General features: G+C 39.3%; 1 protein-coding gene across 3 annotated transcripts in view; it reads left to right on the top strand.

The window, feature by feature from the left end:
* The window catches only part of LOC119861685 (schwannomin-interacting protein 1), a 125,463-nt gene that overhangs the window by 52,209 nt on the left and 46,277 nt on the right, over nt 1-26,977 (top strand). The window contains exon 1 of one of the 3 annotated variants that reach the window (XM_038417096.2): nt 8,178-8,501. The exons of the other annotated variants lie outside the window; for them this stretch is intronic. Within the exon in view, the coding sequence (XP_038273024.1) occupies nt 8,472-8,501 (30 nt within the window). The 5' untranslated portion in view covers nt 8,178-8,471. Of the gene's footprint in view, nt 1-8,177; nt 8,502-26,977 lie in introns of those variants that run through there. 3 annotated transcript variants of the gene reach the window in all.

Raw genomic sequence — 26,977 nt, 5'->3', positions numbered from 1 at the left:
TATCTGGCCAGGTGATAATGGCTGCTTCATGGGGCAAACAATCCCCGCTTGGAGCAATGCTGAGCTACTGGAGCAGATCAGTGTTTGGGGAGAGGAGGCTGTACAGGGACCTAGGATGCCCTGTGATAACCCCCCCCACCCCCACCCCAAGACCTATCCTCAAAATTGAAAGAGCTGCTCTGTGCTCTGTGCAGTGCTTTCATCCGGGATGGAAGTGCTGCAAATGTGAACACGATCTGATGCCTGTGGAAGTGAGTGAGAACACAAAGCAGCGCTTTTCTTTTATTGCAAAAAGAAAAGGAGTATTTGTGGCACCTTAGTCTCTAAGTACTCCTTTTCTTTTTGCGGATACAGACTAACAAGGCTGCTACTCTGAAACCTTTCTTTTACTGGTTCCCTATCACAGGTGAAACTGTGACGGTGCAAAAACTCTGCAAGTGTAGACATAGCCTAAGTTGGGGCAGGCCACTTCTTTGTATGCAAGGTCTTCAAGAAACACTCACTGTAAGTGCTGTAGGAAGCAATTTTGGTGAGGCACACTTCCCTCTGATTCAGTAATGAACCAATGATCTAGTACAGTGTAAACTATTAAAACAGAGCAGTCTTCTGACAAGTTTAGCGCAAATCTTGGCAAATTTTGGATAGCAAAGTATGAGCAAATATAAAAGGAGTACTTGTGGCACCTTAGAGACTAACAAATTTATTAGAGCTAATATAATATAATAATAATATAATATTATTATTATTATTATTTATTTCGTGAGCTACAGCTCACTTCATCGGATGCATCCTATTTAGACTATTTAGAAAAGCTGGACGTGCACAAGTCCATGGGGCCGGACGAATTGCATCCGAGAGTGCTGAAGGAATTGGCGGCTGTGATTGCAGAGCCCTTGGCCATTATCTTTGAAAACTCGTGGCGAACGGGGGAAGTCCCGGATGACTGGAAAAAGGCTAATGTAGTGCCCATCTTTAAAAAAGGGAAGAAGGAGGATCCTGGGAACTACAGGCCAGTCAGCCTCACCTCAGTCCCTGGAAAAATCATGGAGCAGGTCCTCAAAGAATCAATCCTGAAGCACTTAGAGGAGAGGAAAGTGATCAGGAACAGTCAGCATGGATTCACCAAGGGAAGGTCATGCCTGACTAATCTAATCGCCTTTTATGATGAGATTACTGGTTCTGTGGATGAAGGGAAAGCAGTGGATGTATTGTTTCTTGACTTTAGCAAAGCTTTTGACACGGTCTCCCACAGCATTCTTGTCAGCAAGTTAAGGAAGTATGGGCTGGATGAATGCACTATAAGGTGGGTAGAAAGCTGGCTAGATTGTCGGGCTCAACGGGTAGTGATCAATGGCTCCATGTCTAGTTGGCAGCCGGTGTCAAGTGGAGTGCCCCAGGGGTCGGTCCTGGGGCCCGTTTTGTTCAATATCTTCATAAATGATCTGGAGGATGGTGTGGATTGCACTCTCAGCAAATTTGCGGATGATACTAAACTGGGAGGAGTGGTAGATACGCTGGAGGGGAGGGATAGGATACAGAAGGACCTAGACAAATTGGAGGATTGGGCCAAAAGAAATCTAATGAGGTTCAATAAGGATAAGTGCAGGGTCCTGCACTTAGGATGGAAGAATCCAATGCACCGCTACAGACTAGGGACCGAATGGCTCGGCAGCAGTTCTGCGGAAAAGGACCTAGGGGTGACAGTGGACGAGAAGCTGGATATGAGTCAGCAGTGTGCCCTTGTTGCCAAGAAGGCCAATGGCATTTTGGGATGTATAAGTAGGGGCATAGCGAGCAGATCGAGGGACGTGATCGTTCCCCTCTATTCGACACTGGTGAGGCCTCATCTGGAGTACTGTGTCCAGTTTTGGGCCCCACACTACAGGAAGGATGTGGATAAATTGGAAAGAGTACAACGAAGGGCAACGAAAATGATTAGGGGTCTAGAGCACATGACTTATGAGGAGAGGCTGAGGGAGCTGGGATTGTTTAGTCTGCAGAAGAGAAGAATGAGGGGGGATTTGATAGCTGCTTTCAACTACCTGAAAGGGGGTTTCAAAGAGGATGGCTCTAGACTGTTCTCAATGGTAGCAGATGACAGAACGAGGAGTAATGGTCTCAAGTTGCAATGGGGGAGGTTTAGATTGGATATTAGGAAAAACTTTTTCACTAAGAGGGTGGTGAAACACTGGAATGCGTTACCTAGGGAGGTGGTAGAATCTCCTTCCTTAGAGGTTTTTAAGGTCAGGCTTGACAAAGCCCTGGCTGGGATGATTTAACTGGGACTTGGTCCTGCTTTGAGCAGGGGGTTGGACTAGATGACCTTCTGGGGTCCCTTCCAACCCTGATATTCTATGATTCTATGATTCTATGATTATTTTAACATCCAGACATTTTGATGTTTTTTGTCAGGTTCATGCTTCTTAGTTCCCCATGCAACCCTCCTGATCACTTCATCTCAGTAGAGACTGTGCAATTGATGCCTAGACCAGGGGCAGCCGTCTTATATATAACTGCTAATTCCCTCAAATTGATTTCCTCTTACCTTTATCCATAAAATTCTCCAAACAGCTCAGTATGTCAGAATTTGCTTTCTTCTAGTGATCCCAGGCTTAGTGTGTAGCACTAGTTCATCAATTCCCACAACTGCTGTCAAAGATCAACTGTAGATCTCAAGATTTTTTCCCCTCTCTATAAAGCCTTGGATTCAGAAAGGGGACGGTTAAACAAAGTGTGACTTCTTTAAGCAGTGGCACACTTTCCTCCATTCCCCAAATCCGATTTGTAGGTGAACTTTCAATGGAGTTTCTCATGGTGATGCAAGTGTAGGGAGGTGGTTGCTTTAGGAACTTCTCTCTTTTCCCATACAGTCTTGTGGAGGGGGCTGCCTAAGGGATTGTTCCCTAGCTCTCTGAGAGTCCCAGGTTTTCACCTTGGGGTCTATTTGGTGAGAACTACAGGACACTGGCAGGTTCCCACCCGGGTAACTAGGTTTTTCGAAGGAGGATTATTTCTCTTTGAAGATTTACATTTATCTCCTGGATCCTGTGTTCCCAGGTGTTGTAAACCAAAATTCTGTTTCTATCTTCTTTTCATGAAATGGGAACTAACTGCCTATTCAGTAGTGATCTGTTTATCCAAGAAGATCTGCTTAATTGGACAGAACACAAAACTGGGACTCAAGAGGCCCTAGGTTCTATTCCTGGTTCTGCCACTGGCCTGCTGGGTGATCTTGGCTAAGTCATTTCCCCTCCCTGGTTTTCCCATGTGTAGAATAGGGATAATGACACTAACCACTTCATAAAGTGCTTTGAACTACTGATGAAAAACCATATATATATATATATATATATATATATATATATATGTGTGTGTGTATATAAGAGCTAGATTTTATTGTTTATGACTTAGTCTTTCATTAACACCCAGGTGCTGTATTCTGTTCCTGCTTTTCTTCATAAAATGGCCCTTTTTCATATCAATCTCAATGCCTGTATGACACTGTAAGTAGGTAGCGCTATCTAGACATATAAGAGACCCTTATATTTTATTTCAACTATAGAAAACCATTTTGTAAGTCAGGCAACATTTTCCCTTTATTTGTTGGGGCAAAATTTCTCTAAGGCCAGCTGGGCAATGTGAATTAATATTCCATTATTTAACAGTAGTCAAAGAGTTGGAGAAGTCAGTGCTTTGTCAGGCTAAGAGTTCTCTCTATCCATGCAGTAAGTTTCTCCTGGGCAGAGAGATGCATCTCTTCTCAGAAAGGAATGTTTAGGCTAGCAGCATAGTCAGACTGTATGTTTTCTCAAAACATTGCAGAGTGGATGCTTTCATGTTATCAAAAGCTGTTTTCAGACAGACGTTCTTAGGGCATTGAAATGTAGTTAATTTTCAAGACCCCCTCCTCCCTTAGTGGACAGTCAAAGGTTCCTACGCAGTCTAATTGGCATCATGTAGGTGCAGAAATAGGAATGTTTACTTGTTCTTTTCTTTAGCAAGGGATACCATTTTGTAGTGACCCACTTGGGAGACAGCCAAATAACTTTTTTCAGAATAGCAGCCGTGTTAGTCTGTATTCGCAAAAAAGAAAGGAGTACTTGTGGCACCTTAGAGACTAACAAATTTATTTGAGCATAAGCTTTCGTGAGCTACAGCTCACTTCATCGGATGCATCCAAATAGCTTTAATTCACTTGAAGCACCTGCAGCTTTATTTATTACCTACCTATCTGACTTGCCCTCTGGATGGATAATCACAAACTAATAAAGAAAGAGCAGGTGCAGATGTTTCTCTGGCTCATAGCCGAGTACGCTAACCTCTAGACAGATACACTTTCCTTTAATCTTTCAATTTAAAGAAAAACCCTTTGCTTGGTTTAAGGAATTCCTGTGGAGCCTGTTCCTATGGTGTAACTATGGCCCTGATCCTGCAATGAGCTGTATACAGGCAGACCCCTGTGACAGTGTAGATTCATTGATATTTTAATGGGATTCTGCCTGATGCACGCATATGTCCACACACAGCTCATTGCAGAATTGGGAACTATATGCTATCCAGAGCAGTTGGCCTGTTAAGAATAGTCTCTTGGAAGAGGTGGAGGGATACTGTGCAGCAAACTAAAAGTTAAACATAAAGCAGCCCCCATGCACAAATACCTATATAAGGAATAAACTGTTAAACAGGGTGGTTTTGTGTACTTCGCACCTCACTGTGCCAAAGCTGTGTCCGACAAGATTCGCGCTATACTTGTCAGAAATCTGCTTTGTGTGAAATGGCACTGAGTCACTTCAACTATAAATAAACCAGTAATGTGTGAAGAGTGGGATAATTTCATGATTCTTTCTTATGACACGCATGATAAATGTCATCAGGAGATTATGTAACACAAGAAGCTGCTTTTAGCGTTAAGCAAGGAGTTTTTTGTTTGTTTGTTTGTTTGTTTTGGTGGTGGTGGTATGTTTTTGTTTTTGGTCTTTTGGGGCCAACATTTTGCCCTCTGTCAAGGAAGCTTCTGGAAAAAAAGTATTGCTGAGAGATCCCTTTACATTTCTTCAAAAGGGAAAATTAAAATGTAAGTGGTTTTTATAGCGTTCTGTTTAAAAAAGGCAGTTTGTGAATTGAAGGGTCTGATCCAGCCAAAAAAACCCAAAACACTTTAGCTGATCTTCACTCATGAAAAATTGCTGAGATTCCCTAGTACCAGAGCAGCCACAGAGACTATTCCTTAAGAGGGCTTATCCCCTCTCTACTACCTGTTGTGTACCTGGTTAGGAGTCTCATCTTTTTACCCTCTTCCCAGAGCTGGAGTTTGGAAATTGTTTCATTATGATTATCCCATATGTGGCCATTAATGTCTTTGCTAAGCATCAACATTAAGTCCCCACATACAGGGCTTGAAGGGTAGCCTTCTTCTTTCTCCAGACTTCCTTGCGTTCCTCTCCCCTACCCCAACCTGGTTTTTGTTTGTTTGTAAAAGTTGTAAAACTTTTGAAAGAGATGTTCTTTTCCCCCTCCCCATCCAAACATCTCTGCAGTATGCAGCCGAGTAGTTGAAACCTCCCTTTCCAAGGTAAGGTAGTTCTTATTTCTGCTCAGTTCTCTCCTCTGGGAGCAGCCCTGTTCCTGTCCCACAGTCCTTACGAACTGTAGCCATGTAGCATTCCTACCCTGGTGGGATGAACACTGAGATGCCCAGAGTTGTTGACTGAGCCCTCATTTCCTGTGAAGCTGTGCTGCAGAGATGAAGAATTCCTCACATGGTTGTGGGAGTGATGATTACATATCAGCCTTTCTGCTGAGATACTGGATAAGGCCCTGGAAGAAGAAACAGAGAAAACGATTGGTTTTATGGGATTTTTTTCCCCTTCAGCTCTTTGCCCTCCCACTTGTGTGAAAACTGGTGAATCTCCATCCACCCACATTTCACCCTGCTTTTTTAATGTACTTGCAAGGATGAAGAGCTGAGAAAAGTGGAGGTAGAGAGATCATCATGCAAGGCCATTTTTGAGAAAGAAATCCTGAATCAGGGATAGATTTTTGGCACTTTAATCAGGAGCTCTGAGGAAAACTCAAGATTCCTGTTTTCCCATAGCCATTTGAACTGTGAGCTCAGCCTCCACAGGCCTAGGAAATAGTGCTAATATAAAATAGAAGGGATACACGGATAGCTTTTCAGTAATGAACTGGCATTCCAAAATTTATAGAAATATTCTATTTAGGAAGGAGACGCATATCGTTGCTTTTTATTACAGAGATAGGTTTGTGCATTTTCATACCAAACAGGATATTGTGCAAAAATGAATATTACTCAGTAATTTTAACTTTTACCATGTTTTACCAATAGCCTAGTCTATCATACATCAAGCAGCAATCTCCTCCAGGGTAGTATGGGGAACTTCAGGTCAGCCTGTCTTCTCCATTGGCAGAGCAGAGCAGTGAAAGAAACATGGCTTCACTGATCTCACCATTACATGAGCTAGCAAGGATACATCTAGTATTCCTATGCAAAGACTGGCAGAGTTTGAAGGTGTCTATTACACTGAGCAGTAGATTGTGCATGATAGGCACTTGCCGGCTGGGATTGGTGCAGTTGCACCACCCCATGTTGAGCTCTGGATGGAATTTGTCTCTGATTGGCACAATCCCTCCTGGAGTTCTGCAGCATTCAGGGGGGAAGCATGACTAGTGTGAAGTACCATAGGAATGTGCTCTTCTCTTGGTGGCTGGATGTCTCCATGCCCTTTCTGTATGGTAGGGGTATTAGGAGGGAGCATTTATTGAATATAAGAGTGAAAGAACGCTCTGGTGTCCTAGCACCTACACAAGAGCTCGGCACAATCTGGGCTGAGTGTTTTACAGGTTAACACTTGACTGCTAATGTGCCAGGACACCTAACGTGTTTTCACTGTTTTAAATTGAAGGTGAGCAGCCCAGTGGTGAACGTGACTCTGAAATCTCACGTTTTTCTATGAGCTACTTGCTAAAACTCCCAGCCCAGGTCACAGATCCTGAGAAATTATAAGTAGTACTTTATTTCTTCTTTCACTCTTGTCTTCTATCAAAGACTGTTCATCAATGGAATAAAAAGTTTGTATTTCATTTCTTTTATATGTTGAGAATTACAGCCTGACCTGTACTGCAATTTGTAAAACTAGTGTACAATCTCAGACTATTACTCTGAAAATGCAATAGAAGATTTACAAAAATTAATGTTTGTTTAGTTATTCTTAAATATTATCACTGCTGTTTTGGAATATTTGTCCAGCCTCTAAGAATTTTCAAGCCAAATTATCTCACATCTGAGGATTGGATGACAGGGTATTACAAAAGTAAAAAACCAGCTCAGATCTAAAATACCAAGTCATAGTTGTTCCTAAAATGCTGTGTAGGCAAACTGTGGCTGTGTATAGTTTCCTCTGGATATTTGTCTGATCTTCAGATTTCTTGTCAGTCAAATTTAGTTATAGAATAGCCTATTTTTGTTTGGGGCTGTTGCAAAGAACACAGATGTTTGTTTCATTTGAAACAAACAGTGTGGCATTAACCTGTTCCCTGTATTGGATAATATAGTCAAAACTCCAGCTCAAAATGGACATTACAAATATAGAAATTAAATTCTTTAAACAGCATTGCATCTTATACTTACAATTCACAGGAAATGTAGGACAAAGCATTTTCAAGAAAAGATTTTATATTTCTCAGATACACTGTAAAAAAAAATAACTGGAATGCATTCCTACTTATTATTTAATGATTCAATATTTTAAACATATTTTGGGAAGATGGAATACATACCTCAATTCTTTTTTGTATGGAATGTACACCTGCGTTTGGTTTATTCGACTGTAAATGGTCTTGGCCAAAGAAAAAAATGTTGTCTGATTGAAATAGATTCATGTTTTTAAATTACCAAGGCAATTGTTTATATTTCTGTAATACAGTTATGACTCTCTGTTTGTAAGTATTATTAAAACTTCTAAGCAGTAATCGAAGAACAGCTATAGGAAGGGAGAATGATGGAAAAGGTCAGAAATGTTCAAGTGAAGTATTGATTTGTTCCCCCCCCCTTCCCTTTAATGAGGACTAGAATGTTTCCACATCAGTTAGCTGCCTTCAGAAAGCACCAGAAGGTCACACCAGCCTCAGACTGATCCTTTTCTTTGTGTCTATAATATAATTGGCCGATTGTGCTAGTGATGAGTGAACCCCCTCCCCCATCACAGTCTCAGCTACATGTTGTTAGACCTCATTGCTAGTTTCCTGAGGAGAACAGCACTGCTACACTCCTCACTAGCAAAGGCAGTGCCATTGCGCAGGTTGAAACGGAAGAAACAGCATCCATTTTAATCTGCAGGAAGCTTCTCGCCTTACAAGGGCGTTCTTTCTCCTTCAGATGCTGTAAATTTTAACTGTGCAGCTTCTGTAAACATTCCTGGCTTTGGTGTCTGCTCTCTGTATGATGCACTGAGATGGTACACCAGGAAAACTGTTCGTATCAGGTAAGAATTAAAGCTCTGTTACGATGATAGGCATCCTTTGCGGGAGAGAAAGGCCTGACTTTTTCAGTGCAGCAGGTTGCCTCTCTTCGCCTTCTACAGTATTCTTAGTACTGTGGTTTGTTGTAAATCTGATGAGCAGTGTAGAAAATAATGCTTAGTTGGCTTGTAAAATGTGAATTATATAGGTATAATCTGTCCTGACATGTATGTCTATATGGATAGAGGATCTCCTTTAAATAAAGAACTGTTTAAGATATGGGAAATAATTTTGGGGATCAAATTATGGAACAAATAAAAGGTGCATAAAATAATAGAAAACAATATTTTTAAATGTTAACTTTAAGAGTGTCAATGCCTACATTCTTGTGTACACTACACAATGTTCACTAATATAGTAAAAATCTTTAGATGAACTAAGTGGAAAAGGAACTGATATCTGATTTATTTTCTCTGACACTTCCATTCATTGATGCTTTACGTTCAGTAATATGTATTCATCTGAGTCTTTATGTACGAGCTGCATTTTATGTTATATAACGCGTCAACACTTACTCTGTTACTACAAGTATAAATGAGAGTACTTGATTTAAATTACTTGTACGAAGTGGTTGTTTAGCACCTTCGTAGTTATATTTGAAGCGAGATTAGCTTTTAATATTTTTAAGAGTTCTATATTCACTGTCCGTAATTGATGCATTAAAATGTAGTGGTCATTTCAAATAATCTCTTTCATTGTTTACATTATTGTTTGCTATTTTGATATATAATCAAAATATGGATTAAGTGATTGCAAGCTCTTTGGGGCAGAGACAGTGCCTTTTTATGTGTTTGTAGCACCAGCACAGTGTAGAGTCCCAATCCTGGTCGGGTCTCTGGGCACTGCCACAATGCTAATAATCAGAGATGAAGATGAGAAGATAATTGGTAACAAAGACTCATGTATTACCTTTCCTCAGGGCAAAGTAAGAATTTAGGAGTTTACACTGACATTACTTCACTTTCCTAACAATAGAGGGACAGTATTATGACACACACACCTATGTTACAGATTCCACTCCTAGGGCTTGGTCCTGCTTGAAGATTACTGTTAAACACATGTATCCCCATGCATAAAATAGCATTATAGAAGGGAAGGGAAATAAATCAAAGTACCAGTACACATAGTACAGAGTTAAAAAATGATTTTTGAGTTTGAAGATTTTTAATCCAATTAGCAGTTTAAAATAATTATTCTAGTCTATCCCCGTCTAAAAATGTATTTAAATAATTTTCTGAAGCCTTTAGCCTGTCATATTTTAGTAATTTAATAAATAGCATCATTGTTGTGTCTCTGACATTTTCCCAGCATAGTTCTGGGAACTTAAGGGTTAAAGGTCGCCTATTGTTTCTTCTCAAATGGAAGCCAGTCTCCTGGGAACTGTGAGTAAGTGAAGATACATTAGGTTCAGTCAAAAACACTGCTGTTAGGCTGGATAGCATCCTAAAGCATTTGGTTTTGTGTGATCATAGTATGGCTACATTTTTAATCATTTTAATCTGCTTATTCGTTACAATGTGTTCTTTCAAAAACAAAAATACTGAATATAAATCACTAGTCATATGTGAATCTTTATTTTAGAAAAATGTCATATGAAAATGATCTTCATGTTTTGTTTAAATACTTCTGTTTGGTTGCATGGAGCAGCAAAACAACCCAAATAATCAAACCCATTAACCTGGAGGTCAAGTTTTAATCCTTCTGTGATCAGCAATCCAGGGTTTAGAATCAAACTACAAGCCATAAATGATTGGATTTCAGCAAGCTAGAGAGGAAGGGTGGCTTCCCTAAACACGGGCTGTGATGGGGGGAAGGGAAAATGTCAATGTGAAGGCTGCTATAGTCACGTGTGATATCTGTGGTCAAATTCCTTTTTGAAAAGTGCTTTAGGTTTTATCAGAGCCTTAAAATACAGTTAATAAAGAGAGAGACCCTATACAGTTTAGACGTTAAATCCCTGCAGTGGCTGTTCAAAAATAAATTCTAAATGCTAAGCAGAGCTGTATATTATGCTATCAAAAGAATCCTAGAGTGGTGGATCAGCAGCACAGGTTTATCTTATAACCGGACACAGCAAAAAGCAATTCGTTTATATGCATCTTGCTAGACAAATCTTGTCTGACCTAAATCAACTGCTGCTGCTACTTTCCAAATTCTTGAGGAAATGATCCATAAAATTAGATTTTTTAAAATTAAGTAGAATGCTAGATGTTTATTAAACAGTTTTAGATCATATTCTAAATAATATGATGATAACCCTCCTCGGAAGGTTAAAGATCTGTGCTTTTATAGATAGAATCTCTTAAATTGGAAGAATTATACATTGATTGCAGTGGAATTGAATGTCATGGTAATGGACTTTCACTTCTAGGTTATCAATCTGAATCCTTACCAGGTCAGTGGTGACCAAAAGTTATTACCACCTGAGGCTGTGTAGTGGCCTCCTTCCAGTTCCCAACTGATGAGTATTACATAAACCACTGCCATCCCTACTCTTATTGACTCAATAGTCATGGACCCTTTCACCATTACAGATTGCCTCTCCAGTTCAGGCATATTGGCATTGGTATGTTGGTAATCTCCTTTACAGCACCATTAAAAGTGATTGAAATTTTTTGTAAATAATGCCAAACACTTGTGTCAAGGTTCCTTCCCCACTCTGAACTCTAGGGTACGGATGTGGGGACCTGCATGAAAGACCCCCTAAGTTTATTCTTACCAGCTTAGGTTAAAAACTTCCCGAAGGTACAAACTTGCCTTGTCCTTGAACTGTATTCTGCCACCACCAAGTGTTTTAAACAAAGAACAGGAGAAGAGCCCACTTGGACCACTTTTTGGCTGGAGGGCTTCCATCATCCACCAAAATTATCCTCCCAAGCCCTACACCCCCTTTCCTGGGGAAGCTTGATAAGAATCCTCACCAATTTGTACAGGTGAACACAGACCCAAACCCTTGGATCTTAAAAACAATGAAAAATCAATCAGGTTCTTAAAAGAAGAATTTTAATTAAAGAAAAGGTAAAAGAATCACTCTGTAAAATCAGGATGGTAAATACCTTACAGGGTAATCAGATTCAAACCACAGAGAATCCCTCTATGCAAAACCTTAAGTTACAAAAGACACAGAAACAGGAATAAAAAATTCCATCCAGCACAACTTTTTTTTACCAGTCATTAAACAAAAGGAAATCTAATGCATTTTTAGATAAATTACTTACTAACTTAACAGGAGTTGTAAGGCTGCATTCCTGATCTGTTCCTGGCAAAAGCATCACACCAACAGACCAACCCTTTGTTCCCCCCCTCCAGATTTGAAAGTATCTTGTCCTCTCATTGGTCATTTTGGGTCAGATGCCAGCTAGGTTACCTTAGCTTCTTAACCCTTTACAGGTGAAAGGGTTTTGCCTCTGGCCAGGAGGAATTTTATAGTTCTGTATACAGAAAGGTGGTTACCCTTCCCTTTATATTTATGACAACTTGTTAAGATCAGTGAAATATTTAAGAGACTACGTGTGTATTGTTAACATGAATAAATATCATTTAAAAGTAAATTGCAAATGTGTTTTCAACTAATCTCCCAAGACCTGTGTTTTAGGGCTATATTTTTTTCCCTTCAAATTTGACATGAAAAATACCAGCACTTGCACATTTGTTTAAAATACTTAAGACATCTGTGATGCCATCAACATGCATCGAAGAAACACAACCTTAACTCAGGCCCTGATAAGTGAATAAAAGTAAATAAATATTTGTTATAATGTACTTCCTTGCCATTTAAATATATCCACGTACTATTTTAATGATTTAGGACAGAGGTGGGCAAACTATGGCCCGCAGGCCACATCCGGCCTGGCCCCTAAGCTCCCGGCTGGGGAGGCTCGCCCCCAGCCCCTCCCCTGCAGTTACGCCACTGTGTGAGGAGTGCGGCTTGTGCCCGTCCGCCTCCCAGGCTTTCCAGCAAGCTTGCTCTGCTGCTCTGAGTGGCCTGGTAAGGGGGCAGGGGGAGGGGAGGGGAGGGAGGGCAGGAGGTCCCAGGGGCAGTGGTGACAGGAGGCAGTCGATGGGGCAGAGGTTTGGGGAGTGGTTGGTCAGGAGACAGAGCACAGGGAGGATGTATAGGTGTGGGATTCCGGGAGATCCCAGTAGGAGGGGAGAGGGAGCGGGAGGGTGGGTGGGATGGGGTGGGGTCCGGGGGGGGGTAGTTAGAGATGGGAGCCCAGGAGGGGCTGGTCAGGGGACAAAGGAGGGGATGGGTCAGGGGTCCCGGGCGGCCTGTCAGGAGGCAGGGGTGTGGATAGGGGTCGGGGCGATAAGGGACAAGGAGCAGGGGGGCTTAGATAAGGGGGTGGGTCCCAGGGGGGTTAGGTGGCGGGGAGGGTCCCGGGAGGGGATGGTCGGGGGACAAGGAGCAGGGGGTTTGGATGGGTGGGGGGTTCTGAGGGGGGCAGGGCTAGGCTGTTTGGGGAGGCACAGCCTTCCCTACCCGGCCCTCTATACCATTTCGCAACCCCAATGTGGCCCTCCAGCCAAAAAGTTTGCCCACCCTGATTTAGGATCTTAACTAGTATTAAGTAATAAAGCATCTCAGTTCACCATTAAATCCTTAAGGTGCCCTTTGCATAGAGTAAGAATCTGAAAATCAAGCTGATGTCAGCTTCTTGCATATTTTCTTCATCTTGATGAATGAGTCCATTGTGAGCTCTTCAGATCAGAGTTTGCCTTTTTGTTACATATTTGTACAGTGCCTAGCACAATGGGACCCTAGCCTCTAGATGCTATCATAATCCTATTACTAACATGGCAGTAATGTTAATATATCACCTCAGACTTATTTCTGATGGTCTTATAAAAGTTGATAAATTTCTGGACTCCAAAACATTGAGACTGAATCTCTCTGTGTAATGTAATACTCCCTAAACAGAATATTGCCCATGGGAGCCATTCGGTTTTGCAGACTAGCATCAATTTGGATATGTACCTATTTCTGTTGACTGAAATGTCAAACATTCTTGGGCTTTATACACAGATAAAAAACTGATATGACCAGTTACATTTGATTTTCTTCGAAGTCCTGCAGTTAGCTCAAAAACAGGTATTTCAGGAAGGGCCTGGGACATAACTTATGGGACAAGATCCATTTAGATGGAATTTGGATAGTATGGCTCTGTCTACACTAGGATATTTATCTTTTGCTGACAACTTGTACAGCTTGAATTGTGGCTAAAAACTGTTTTAATTCCATGTGTTAACTGAACTAAGACACGTTCAGCATTACTTCAGAAATTTGATTGGACCGTCAGTTTTCAGCCTTCCCTCCCCGGAACAGTTCAGTGCCCAAATCCTGTTTTTGGATCCCCCTTCCCCAACATTTCACCCCGCCCTACTCCAGGCTTTCTGTATGATCTCTGTGCATAAATGTCATATGGAGCTGCACAAAATTTGGCAGCTATATACATGTGCTGAAAGATCAGGCTGCCCCTCTGTATTAAAATTGTATTAAATTTAATTGGCTGCACTTCCATAGATAAAAGGGGAGAGAGTGGTATTTCTCAATTAATGCCTCTTCCTTTGCGGACTTTTTCAGGGAGTTGGTCAGCTTGTACGCTACAAGCTCTCCATTTTGAAAGGAGTCCTTTCGGTAAAGAACTGTTTCTGTAGATCAAGGACATGCCAGCTGCCATCTGATTTCCTTGGGAAAAGAAAGAGAGGACCTAAAGTACTCGCTGTTTCAGGCCATTTTGGAGACTTTTGTTGCCACAGCTATGTCAATCAGGGCTACCTCTTCTTCACACCCGTGATGATATACCTAGATCAGCAGAGGTCTGGAGTATACACAGGGCCTCAGTAATGCTAATACCAACTACTGAAAAATCATTATTCAGGGTCTCAAAAAAATCATGAAATTTGACTTATAAATCATTACATTTTTAAACATAACTAATTTGGGGTCCTTTTATTTGCTTTCTGTTTTTGGAGTCTTTAGGATTCACATTTTGAAGATTTCTCAGCAACCATAAATACTAGAAATGAAAGCCGAGACTCTCAGGAAAAACATCATAAGATATAACCAAATATCATAAGACCCAAGATAAAATCACAAGAGTTGGCAACACTACAGTCTACTTCTCCTGTATTGGGGCAGAAGACATGGCACCCATCCTATCTTCCAAAATCATTCTTTTCTTTAGCTGATTGTAAATGCTACAAAACATTTTGTAACAAGGGAGTTGGAACTCAATAGATCAATAGTTTTGGGCACACTGATCACCATGGAAAAACTGCTACTATTAACTAAACGAAAGGAGCCTGCCACTCTGGAGATGGGGAGCCCTTTAACAGACAGGTTAGAACGCAAGGATGAGGCTGGCTGTCTTATTCTCTTTGAAGCCGTGAGAGAAGCTTCCCTTCGCTACATGGAAGTGCTTTCTGCTCATTCTGTGGAACTTTTCAGACATGTCTGTATAAATGGGAAGACGGATGATGGCCAGCCTTCAGAGTGGTACTTTCATAATTAGGACTGACTTTAAAAGAGTTTTTCTAAAGTAACCCATTTTTTTCTATTTTTATCAATTTAAATGTTTACAGTTGCAGGAAATTATGGGACATGTCAGATAATAATCATTTAATGATAGTTGAAATTCAAAAAGGTCAAGTTTTGTAATCATTAAAATGCAAATTGTCAGTATCACATATCAAAATGTACAAAGTACCTATCCTTAAATCAAACTCTCAGAAGTTCTCAAGCAGCATTTTTCTTACGTTGCCTCTTGGTTCATTTTGATTATTATTGATGAAAATATATTTTCATAGGTTTGTGTGTGCACAGTAAAATCAATGTTTATTGGCATTTACTGATAGAAATTTAATCCTTCAAAACTTGTTTTTAACCTAACCATATTTTAAAAAATGCTGTAAATTCTACTAAAAAATCATAAAGTAGCAACCACTTTTGAGATTATTGTGAGAGGTGTTCATCGGTATAGGTACTCTAGTTGGGTTACCATGATCAGTTAACTAGATGATCTGCTAAAGTGCATTGTTTGGAAAAGATTGGATCCTTGGAACAAGAAGATCATTATGTTCTATTCTCTATCATTCTCTTTATGGCAGACCTTAGAAAATTCATAGTTCATCGTTTAGTTTATTTCATTGACTCAGATAAGTGTTATCCGTGCATAATTAAATCTGAATGTTTAAAATACTGATAACAATTTCAATTACAATTGTATTGCTCATTTTTAGTAACCTTTCTTAAAAAAAATAGCAGAAGGCACTTATTGTTTCATGCCTTACTATCAGTATGAAAAATTAAGCTTTTAATGTTAAGACTAAGTAAAAGTTAATCTGTCCTGTTTTCTTGCTTTTATAAACCTGAAATTGAAATGCATTTCCCCCCAGACTTTGCATGCACAAAAAGATGGTATAGTTTGAAATTGATATGTAAAATAGTTTTATATGTTCAAGGGGATGACTAATTTTGATCCTTGAATGTGAAGGAGTGGGGAGGGGGTTGTTACATTAGATTCTTAACTGTAGCAGCTTGAGCCACAGGAAGGCAGCATGACCTATTGCATAGGGCACTGAACAGAGAGTTAGAAGACCTAGGTTCTATTCCTGGCTCAGCTACTGACCTTATTTGTGACCTTGGGGAAGTAACTTCCCCTCTTTATGCCTCTGCTAACTCTTCCTCCCTTTGTCTCATCCATTTAAATTATAAACTCTTTTAGGCAGAGACTCTATCTCACTTTGTGTCTATACTGCCCCCACATAATGAAGCCCCTATCTTGACTGGGGCCTCTAAGTTGCTACTGTGGTACTCCTACTAATAATAAAGTTGAGATGCACTCAAAATGTGTTTCCAGTTTTTATGTTAGGGTGCCCTAACTACAATCTCTGACTTCAAACTGTCTTTCTCCTAATGCTACTTTTTAAATTCACTGAAGGGAGAAACAGGGTTTGTAACTATGACCATGATTCCAGTTTCATAGCTGACGAAATTTTACGCTGACTTCTCTCTCACAAAAGTAACCCTTACCCCGCTTTATCAGAAACCTTTTGTCCAACATAGTATTCTGAATTGATTTCTTCTCTCTCATTTGAAAGATGTTCATTGAACAAAGAATTCTCCTTTAAGGTTGTGATTTGATTTGAGTTAAAACCAGAATTATCAGCTTCTAGACTAATAAGCTAAATGAACTGATATGACTTTTTTTTTTCTGTCAGATGGTCTCATTACAAGGTTAGTCCTGAGAGAATCTCAGCAAAGATATTTCTCCAACTGTACTTGGATGACAGGGTAATTAGCCTGAAAAAGTTTAAGTTAAGGGGAAGGAGGTGAAAGATTCTGTATGAATGTATTTTAAATAGAACCCTTCTCCTTTTTATCTAATGAAAGAAGCAAACTGTTCTGAGTTGGATACTGCAGTGGTGTGTGTGATTTCATTTCATTTTTTCTAAACATAATTACAAAGCCCAAAAGCTTGACTTTTACTTTAGTGGTGTTGAAGTAAAATATCATCACATACATTAATTGCATTTATTATTTATGCAGTGATAGTACATAGAGTTCCCCCCCGTGAGCATGGTCCCATGTACTAGACACCATACATAATGTAATAACAGAGAGCTCCTGCCCTAAACAGCTTACAAACTAAATAGATAAAACAGGACATTTTATTCCCATTGTACAGGTCGGGAAATGAGGGCAGAGAATAACTGTCCAAGGACAGATGGGGAGAACTGAACCCAGATCTCCAAAGTCCTAGTCCAGGGCTTTAACTACAAAACTATTCTTTATCTCTGATTAAATTAAAACGATGCATAAACTCTTTGTGCAGTTTCTGTAATGTCAACAGTTTAGATGGTTTTTTCATACCTGGAAGTGGGTGGGTGTGGGTTTTTTGGTTTAGTTTTTTGGGGGGGTTGGTTTTTTTTTGTTTTTTGGTTTTTTTACTTATTTATTCTGATTTTTACAATGTTGCTCTGTCAGGAAGAGTAAAAAGAATATGCTCTTTATCCAGGGACAAATGGTCAACCTGTAGTGATTAACTCCTTCAACAGAACCTTCTCCTTTGCATGAAATGTATTAATCCCATGAAAAAAATACTTTGACAGCATTTCTAAATATCCGTTTTAATAGGCAGACACAATATTTTGTCACTGGATTAACAATGGGTTGTTTCAGATAATTTAAGGGGGAAGCAAGTGTAAAACATCTGAATTAACAACAGCTCTTCATGTTGTTGATTAATTTATATTGAAATTATAGAGGAGAGAGACTATTTGATATAATCATTATTTACTGTATACCTGAGTATAAACACAGTATGTACTGTATACAAGAACAGGGAAGGTTTATGAGAAACTTGCCTTGTTTCTTCCATTAGGATGTTCTTCATTTAAAAATACAATTATTTGCTCTCCATAAATTAAAGAAGTATAATGTCAAGAATCCTTATGCTGTCTAATAATGATCATATATTATCCAGGCAAGTTAACCTAGAACATTTCTTGCATAAAGAGAAATCTCTTCAAAGCATTCCATGCTTTATTTCCAAAAATGAATTTGCCATATATTGTACAATATTTAAATCCCAGAATGCATAACTACTTAATATAAATTGAGTATTCTGAAAGTGTAGTGCAATGATTCTAATCCATGTGTTCCTTATCCAAATTTGAAGATTCTGAACGTGTGTTTGATAGCATTTGAAATCCTTACTAGCTAAGCTGCCAACTTCATGTACGCTAAAAAGGAGTAAAATGTGATTTTTACCTTCAGTGAAGTATCATTTAATTGGTGTGGATTAATTTTCGTGCCCCTGAGTGAAATAAAAAGCTCTGTGTACCTGCTGACCAAACCTTAGCCCCCACTCTCCTGCCCAAACCACGCACAGATTCCCTTTGGTATATACAGTAACAACATTTGTTGAACATTGTAAGATTAAGTGAATTACGTAGTATGAACGTTTTGTAGTAATTTTGAAGGATAGTTCATAGGATTTATCCAGGGAAGTCATACTTTTTTGAAAAACTGCATATTAAAGCTATGCAGCAGTACATGGAAGGACTTTTCTTCCCTTTAGCCAATAACTTAAATGTCTCTAAATGTATTTTGAAAGGAGACATTGAGAAATCAAATGATGTTATCTGAAATAAAAATCAGGAGCTCTAGTCCAGGAAAAAGGAAATTAATTTTAGTAACATTGGAAAATGACACATTTAGTCAGCTGTGGATAGGAACCAAAAATAATAAAAACAAACACATAAGTATAATTCCCTTGTGCAGCAAAAATACAGTGATTACAAAGCAGTCAACTAGGAAAATAATTGTTATTATCCAGCCCTATTTTATAATGCTGTTTTTTCTTTAAACTTCTGAGTAAATTTTTTAGATATTACATGCATCATTTGTACATCATTAAAACTACGCAAGCTAACTGGCAAAATGCATTTTGAATGAACATGTCTGTACACTTTGGGTATTTCATGAGAGACTTGAAAAGCAATTTAGGACTGTTAAATTAATAATCTTTTATAGAGTTTAGTCGTATTGTACTAGATACCACCCTTTTATTGCATATACTTTGAAGATCACTGTTGCTGCACAGATGTGAAAATTGTAGCCTGGCAACACAAATCCCCCCTACCTACATTTATCCTTTAGAAATCTAGATCCTGATTAGTGAAGCACTTAAACACTGCTTAACTTTTAGCACATGAAGATTCACATTGACTCATGTGCTTTCCTGGAGCTGAGTCTTAGTAGGTGAATTTAGTGACAGTCATGAACGCAATGGACTATTAGCATTAAACTAGAGCCACCAAAGTGACAGGTTGCTATCAAGCATTGGGCTCAGGCACTTCATCTCCCTCCTGACCTGCAAAGCTCTGACTAAAACAAGTTGGAAAGACCATGTCAATCATGCTAGTGTGCATAGTGGGTTTCTGCAGTCTAAATATTTCTACCAGGATCTAGTTAAGGAATTACCCATACTAACTTCACTTGTGAAATAAGCCAGAATTTGAATACAGATTTCTAGCTATAAAAGGCTTGTACCTGCTGTGTAGGAAGGAAGCAACAATGCAAATTATACCCTTTTTCTGACATCAAAATTTGCTGCTATAACAAAAACAAAACCCTGTTTCTTACATTATAGAGAAATGTAAGCCTTTCCATAATAAGAAAAGGAGAACTTGTGGCACCTTAGAGACTAACAAATTTATTTGAGCATAAGCTTTTGTGAGTTACAGCTCACTTCATCGGATGCATTTCTTGTAGAGAAGCAAAGTGTGTGTTGTAAATGGCTTGTCTAGTTTTTGTGAAGTCCAGCCACGAGGAAGTTTGTGTGGAAGGTTGTTTTTTTATGAGAGTATCCAGTTTTGAGAGTTCATTCTTAATCTAGCTCACGAAAGCTTATGCTCAAATAAATTTGTTAGTCTCTTAGGTGCCACAAGTATTCCTTTTCTTTTTGTGAATACAGACTAACACGGCTGCTACTCTGAAACCTTTCCATAATAGGGGCTGAAGTTTGTTTTCTATGATGCCAAACTCTAAAATACTCCACCTTAAACTCATTCCCACTTCAACTTTGCATAACTGCTTTGTGGCCAGAAGACAGTTTTTGTCCAAATTGATTGTAATCAGAAATGTATGAGATTTGTTGGGGTGGGGGAGATGATGTTTTGAAAATTATTCTAGTGTATGTGTACTGGGGAGGGTTGCTTAGTGTGGTTTTATGTATGTTTAGGTTTTGCCCATAGCTCAAAAAAGCTTTTAAAAACCTCAGATGAGTTTTATTTGAAAGATTTTGGTAAAATCTAGTCTGGGATTTTCAAAGGTACTGAAGATCAATGGGTGGCAAACTCTCTTACTCCCTTTGAAAATCTCAGCACTAATGTGCTAGACTTCTGCTTTTTTTTCCCTTTGGGGAAAGGCATATAAAGAACCTATTAGCAAATTAAAGATGTTATAATCAACCATTGGGCTCTGGCAGGCTGTAAAAGAGCACCAAAACCCAGCATTTTTTCTTAGCCCTTTTCCTTCAAAATGTAAACAAACAGGACGTAATTGTGACAGGTTAGATCACAGAAACCCCCTTGGGAACTGCCAGCTGATGTGCCAAGATTACTTCTGCCCCTGCTTTCCTGCCCAGTCAGCTTAGGACTTCAGTGCCCTGCCTGGTTTGAGCCAGACCCACTAGCCTACTGCAAACCCAGACCCAAGTCTGAACCACATCCCCTAACAGCTGTAGGCTCAATTGAAAGCAGCTTGCAGAAGTGTGCCTGTCTTTAACACTCAGATGCCCAACTTCCAAAGGGCGTCCAAACCCCATATAAATCTGTTTTACCCTGTATAAAGCTTATACAGGGTAAACTCATAAATTGTTCGCCCTCTATAACACTGATACAGAGGTATGCACAGCTGTTTTCCCCCCTCCCCCCCGGTATTAATACATACTATGGGTTAATTAATAAGTAAAAAGTGATTTTATTAAATACAGAAATAGGATTTAAGTAGTTCCAAGTAGTAACAGACAGAACAAAGTGAATTACCAAACAAAATAAAATAAAACCCGCAAGTCTATGTCTAATAAAACTGAATACAGGCGAAACCCCACCAGGTCCAGTAATCTTCCTTTTACAGACTAATCTCCTTCTAGTCCGGGTTCAGCAATCACTCACACCCTCTGTAGTTACTCTCTTTTGTTCCAGTTTCTTTCAGGTACCCTTGGGGTGGTGAGGCTATCTCCTTAGCCAGCTGAAAATAAATGGAGGAGTCTCCCACGGTCTTAAATGGACTCTCTCTTGTGAGTGGAGACCCCCTCCTCTCTCCTATGCAAAGTCCAGCTCCAAGATGGAGTTCTGGAGTCACCTGGACAAGTCGCAAGTCCATGCTTGACTCACAGTTTCTTACAGGCAGAAACTATTGCCCACATAGTATCTTGAATGTCTCCAGGAAGACTTCTTGTGTGGATTGGAGCATTCCAAGATGCATTGTTCCTTAAGTGCTTTTTGATTAGGCACTTAACTTTGCGAATTCCTTTCTCCAGGAACTGACCAGATGCTCTACTAAGGTTGTTTAGAAATCAAGCCAGTACACGGCCAATATTCATAACTTCGAATACAAAAATGATACATGCATACAAATAGGATTAATAGATTCAGCGGATCATAACCTTTACGTAGATATGTTACATGGCATATGTAGCATAGAACATATTCTAGTTATGTAATATATATTCATAAGCATATTTCCATAATGCCTTATGGGGGGCACCGTCACAGTAATCACAGCCGGAGATCCTAGCTCAGTTACGTGTTTCTGGCATGTTCTTTTCTGTGTCCCAAAAACAAGACAGGCACAAGTGGAATCTTTAATCCTGGTGTGTTTCTACCATTCTTGGCTGGATTGGCTGTGCCTGCAGCAGAAACTGTCAATAACCCTTCACTCCTCTCTGAGAAAATGAAGTCCAACTGAGGGTTGATGTATCCTGAAGGCATGCATGGGTGCTGAGAAGAATCCAAGAAAGGAGTTCCTTCATCAACTACCCATGCAGTGTTTGGGGAGATATTGGGCTAGATGGACCGTTGGTTTGAACCAGTATGGCCATTCTTATGCTGTTATGAGGGAAGGAGAGGAATCTGCTTACTCTCTCTCCCTCCCTCCATAATCTCACTGTCCCTGAAACAGAGACACAAGGCTCCAACCTCTTCTCAAGGGGATCCCCTTGGAGCGAGCAGGGTGTGAATGTTTCTGTAACTATGCAGTATGGAAAATTTAACCCTCCCCTTGCAAGGGGGATCTGGTGCTATAATATCCAGGCTCCCTGTAAAGTGAGGAGAGGGAGCACCACAAGAACTGGCCACCAGTGTCCCATGTTCAACAGGATGGTTACATCCCCCATGCATTGGGACGATCTTCGTACATTCACTTATTCCCCCTTCTCCCTTCCTCCACTGACAATTGACATGCAGTAGAATTAATACTCCTGAGTGACTTACAACGGTGTCTTCCTCCATGGAAATAACATATTCAATCTGAGCAAGGAAAAGGGAAAGAAAAGGGAAAGACGCTGGGCTTGGGGAAAAAGACAGCGAGCCATGGAATCCATGACTTCTTAAATACCATTATCAAACCAATTACTATGCCCACAAGTCTGGAGTGGGTAGAAGGCTTTATGAAATCCAAAAGGAATCCTAGTATGGAGAGTGGGGAGCAGTGAGGAACTTACTTGTGGTGGTTGGCTGGGGAGCCAAGTTCCACAGTGTTCCTTGAATTTGTATCTGCCGATGCCAGTGGAGTTTAATCTGACTCTGAAAATATTATAAGCTTGTGACAAGTGAAATCTTTATATTTGAATGCTTCCTTTTTCTTCACTGGGTTGGGATTTATGGTTTTTCTCCTAAAAGCTTTATTATATCTGAAAAAAATATTCCAGCCAAGGAACCACCTTTAAACAAAAAATCCCTAGTTATATACTTTGTGAAAGAAATGGATGGGGGAAAAAATCCTCCAGTTGTAGATTTTGCTACTCCTGTCTCTTAAGCGAGCTGTAGCTCACGAAAGCTTATGCTCTAATAAATTTGTTAATCTCCAAGGTGCCACAAGTACTCCTTTTCTTTTTGTGAATACAGACTAACACGGCTGCTACTCTGAAACTTAAGCAAATAAGCCAACCATGCAATGCTTGGAGGCAAGAAAGGCAATAAGAAGAATGAAGAGCTCCTCCTGAAATTGGAAAGGCACTGTGGATGAATTTCCAAACAAATTATGGAATTCTTTTTTGCTTCCTCTAATAGACTAAAGTTGTGGATATTGAAACAGAACAACCAATCTGTACAGAAAGTATTGCTATATTGTACAGGGAGGTTGTATATGAAAGTCCCCGAAGTGAGTCCAGTTTTGTCTCCTGTAGCCTTGACTTTGAACCACACTTTTAATTTTGTCATAAGATACCAGGTTTTATCTGCCCTCGTGTAGTCTGCTAGGCAAGTTTCCATCTATTTTTATCCTGCACTACCAGTGGCTGGAGGAAGATTGCTGCTTTCCTCTTGTAGCTACAACACACACTGCTAAGCGGTGAACTCAGTATAATCAGCTGGCTAAGGCTCAAAGACAGCCTTTTACTTTATTAGGGAAAAGAAACATGCTTTGAAGAGAATTCTAGGAGAATTATTCAGAGGAAGGTGATAGCAGATTGTGAGAAGACCATACCCTTGATAGGCCAAAGTGTCAGCAAGAAGTCAGATTTTAACTGCATGGAATGGCAGCTGTCCTCACACTAGAGTGAATGGACAAGGGTATAAGTACGGGACAGTCTCTCTAAATGAAAAAGAGCAACAACACTGACAGAATTTCAGTTTTCATCTGATATTTCAGTTTAAAATGAAAAATCCAAACAGATCTTGGAGTATGGACTATTAAATATGGATACAATGAATAGTGATAATTGCAAGGAATATTTAATCTGCAGTGAGGGGGTTTGAGAGTTAAAGAATGAATTTGGACAGTGATGGAATGGATGACATCATCAGTAAAGTATCCACATTGGAGATGGAGGGGAATTATAAAGGTAAGAGACAAAAAGGACGCTTGTCTTCTGACAATTGCTGTGTTTTTGCAAAGAGAAAACCGTTCAAATCTGAAGAATTGCCAGTACCATTCCCAGCACCCTATGCTACAGTTCATCCAGATATATAAATGTTTCTTCATGATTATTTTTCTTTATTTGCTAAAATAGTGAAACATTCTGTTGTATTTAACACACAAGTAATTTTCATTAAAATTTGATTCAGTTTTTGGTGTACTGCCATGTTCTGTAAAACATCTTACACTCCACATTTAGTTGTCAAAACTGTAATTTAAGAAAGAATTCAGAAATATTGTGACCTTCTAGTTTTTAATACAAATTACAGTGCAGCTTAAGAAATGAAAAATTTTGACTCTAAATTTTCATTTTATTTGTACTTCACCGTAAATACATCTTGAAGTGAAAGATATGAAAACAAGTATTCTATGGGTACAGGATTTTCATAAATATTATAACAGCCTTTGCCCCTTTAAAAATAAAGTATGCCATGTACAGTTTTGGAACTTTAAATATAGTAATTGTCTACATCTGGTAATGACGGATCTAAGGCAAAAATAGCTTCAGTGGCATGGTTGTAATCCTGACATTAACTGCAAGTATATGCTTGTCCTTACAGAGCCAGGATATTATGCAACTTCTCCCTTCTCCCCCCCAAACCTCCTTCCAAGGAAACAAGTGCTATTCTAAACTGTTTCACAGTATATGAAGTATCATTCCATAACAGACCCACCACCTCAACTCTTACTAACTACAGCACCGGGGCAGCATCCAGCCCATTGTATCTAACATCAGCACCTTTCAACATTTGGCCCATTGCTTCTAATATTAAATTAAAAATTGCCATAACCCTGCTGGGTTTTTAATCCAATTAAATGTTAATAGAATAACATATTTTTACCTTTAAACACTTCTGTATGTTGGCAGTGTCCTTGAATAAAGATTCACCTAGGTGAGGTAATATTTGCAGAGTTGTATAATTGCTGCTACATGTTCGTTCTAAATACACATTTTAATAAGTTTTGTATATACTCACTATTTCAGATGACATCTAGTGTGTAAATATATTAAAACAATGGGCTGCATTGTAATAATCACTTCTCATGTTATGTAAGTAGTAAAGTATGAACTTTATTCACTTCTTTGGAAATACCGTAAGTAAATCCCAAGAGCTGACTCATGTACTGCTGTTTATTGGTCTGCCATGGCTTGTGTTTTCAGTGTTGTATAATTGCCAAGAAGGGAAAAAGTCTGAGGTGGTAAGTGTCCACATTAATGCATCTAACACCCCCTGCAGTAAAGTTCTTGTAAGGGAAGATGCCAAGTTTGGAACAAATTCACAGTGTGCCCAGTTAAAAATACTTCAGCAATAACTCTACATTAAATCACTTTACTGTATAGATATAAAATCTAACTGCACATACAAATGTTAAAGTCCATATCAGAGTCAATTATTGTTTGTTATACGTGGAATGAAGTATACATAAAGCAGGTCAGTAAAAGATAATGGTCTATGCATACTACTGATGGATGAGCAATCAACTAAAGTTCCAAGTTGCTTTTGTGGGATTCACATTCTCTTTATGTTGCAGTATAATAATGGGAATAACCAACCAGTGATATTTCAGAAACAACATTCATAAAACTGAGCAAACAGGAAAGCTGATCCAGTAAATGTTGTCTTAGCATTCTCTGACAGTGGATGAATATAGAAATAAAACAGAAACTCAGTAGTACCTGTACTCCAATACGCTATTGCTCCATTATACTGTTCCTTTTTCTGAGGACATATAGAGCTTTCTTGTCAAACAAATTTGCCCAATCTTATTCAATAAGTAATAATTGGAGGTAATATTGTGGCACTAAAGTATTTTTAAGTCTTTTCTTTTCTTGTTAATCCCAAACCTGTTACAAGCAAACTAAAGCAAAAAAATAAAATGTGGAGTTAATCCAGGAAAGGAAAGCAGGTGTAGCCAAAGCAAATGAGAAGTAGTAAACTGTTGGCAAACATGTACACGACGGTCTTAAACCTTAAATTGCCAGAGGTATGACAGCATTTATATTGTTCACCGTACTTAGTCCTTGAATGTAGATTCAGGGGGTCAAATTCTGCAGCTACACTTGTATAAACCCAAGTGACTCAGTGGAATTTCTCTTGATTGGCCCATGTATAACGGATGTAGTCTTGCCATGTTTGTTGTGTTGAATCAACAAATGTAATACTATTTCAGATATCTGGTTGTACTGTGAAAAAAGATAAAAACTGTAAAAGCTTATCTGTTAACCCCCTGTTCGTACCTGACAAATCCCCCTCTTTGTATTGAGTCTATGTACAAAATCTGCTGGAAAAAGACGGCCCTACAGAGCTACTCTTCCCAGATACTAAATAGTACTCTCTCAATGTGTCCAATCAGCATAAATCCCATACACCACGGGATGTGATATATATACCTTTCAGAAACTTCCATAATTCCTATCCCACATTGGTCTTGTCATGCTCATGAATCTACAGACTAACAGAAAACAGCATTTCACCCTCCAACAGAGTAGGTCATTGCAGTAGAGAGGTTGACAGGACTGTAGATCAGTGCCAAAAAGCAGCTATAAATTACTGAGGAAGTTATATCCTCTCAAACATTCAAGCCTGTTCAGATGTTCAGGCAGAAGATAATTACATCAATGGTGTAATTATAGTAAATGGTAAAATTTAAATGGTGAATACATGACCCATGGAATCAACTTTATATTGTCATACAGGAATATTTAGCCAGCGTTAAAATATCTTTGGATAGATTGACTAACTTCTGTAACTGTTATTTTGCCAGGGCAAGTGCCCCAAGGTTAATAGC

This window comes from Dermochelys coriacea, chromosome 9 (genome assembly GCF_009764565.3).
Source record: "Dermochelys coriacea isolate rDerCor1 chromosome 9, rDerCor1.pri.v4, whole genome shotgun sequence".
In the NCBI taxonomy this organism is placed as follows: Eukaryota; Metazoa; Chordata; order Testudines; family Dermochelyidae; genus Dermochelys; species Dermochelys coriacea.
The sequence above is the reverse complement of the archived record's forward strand: the minus strand, read 5'-3'. Positions and strand labels throughout refer to the sequence as shown.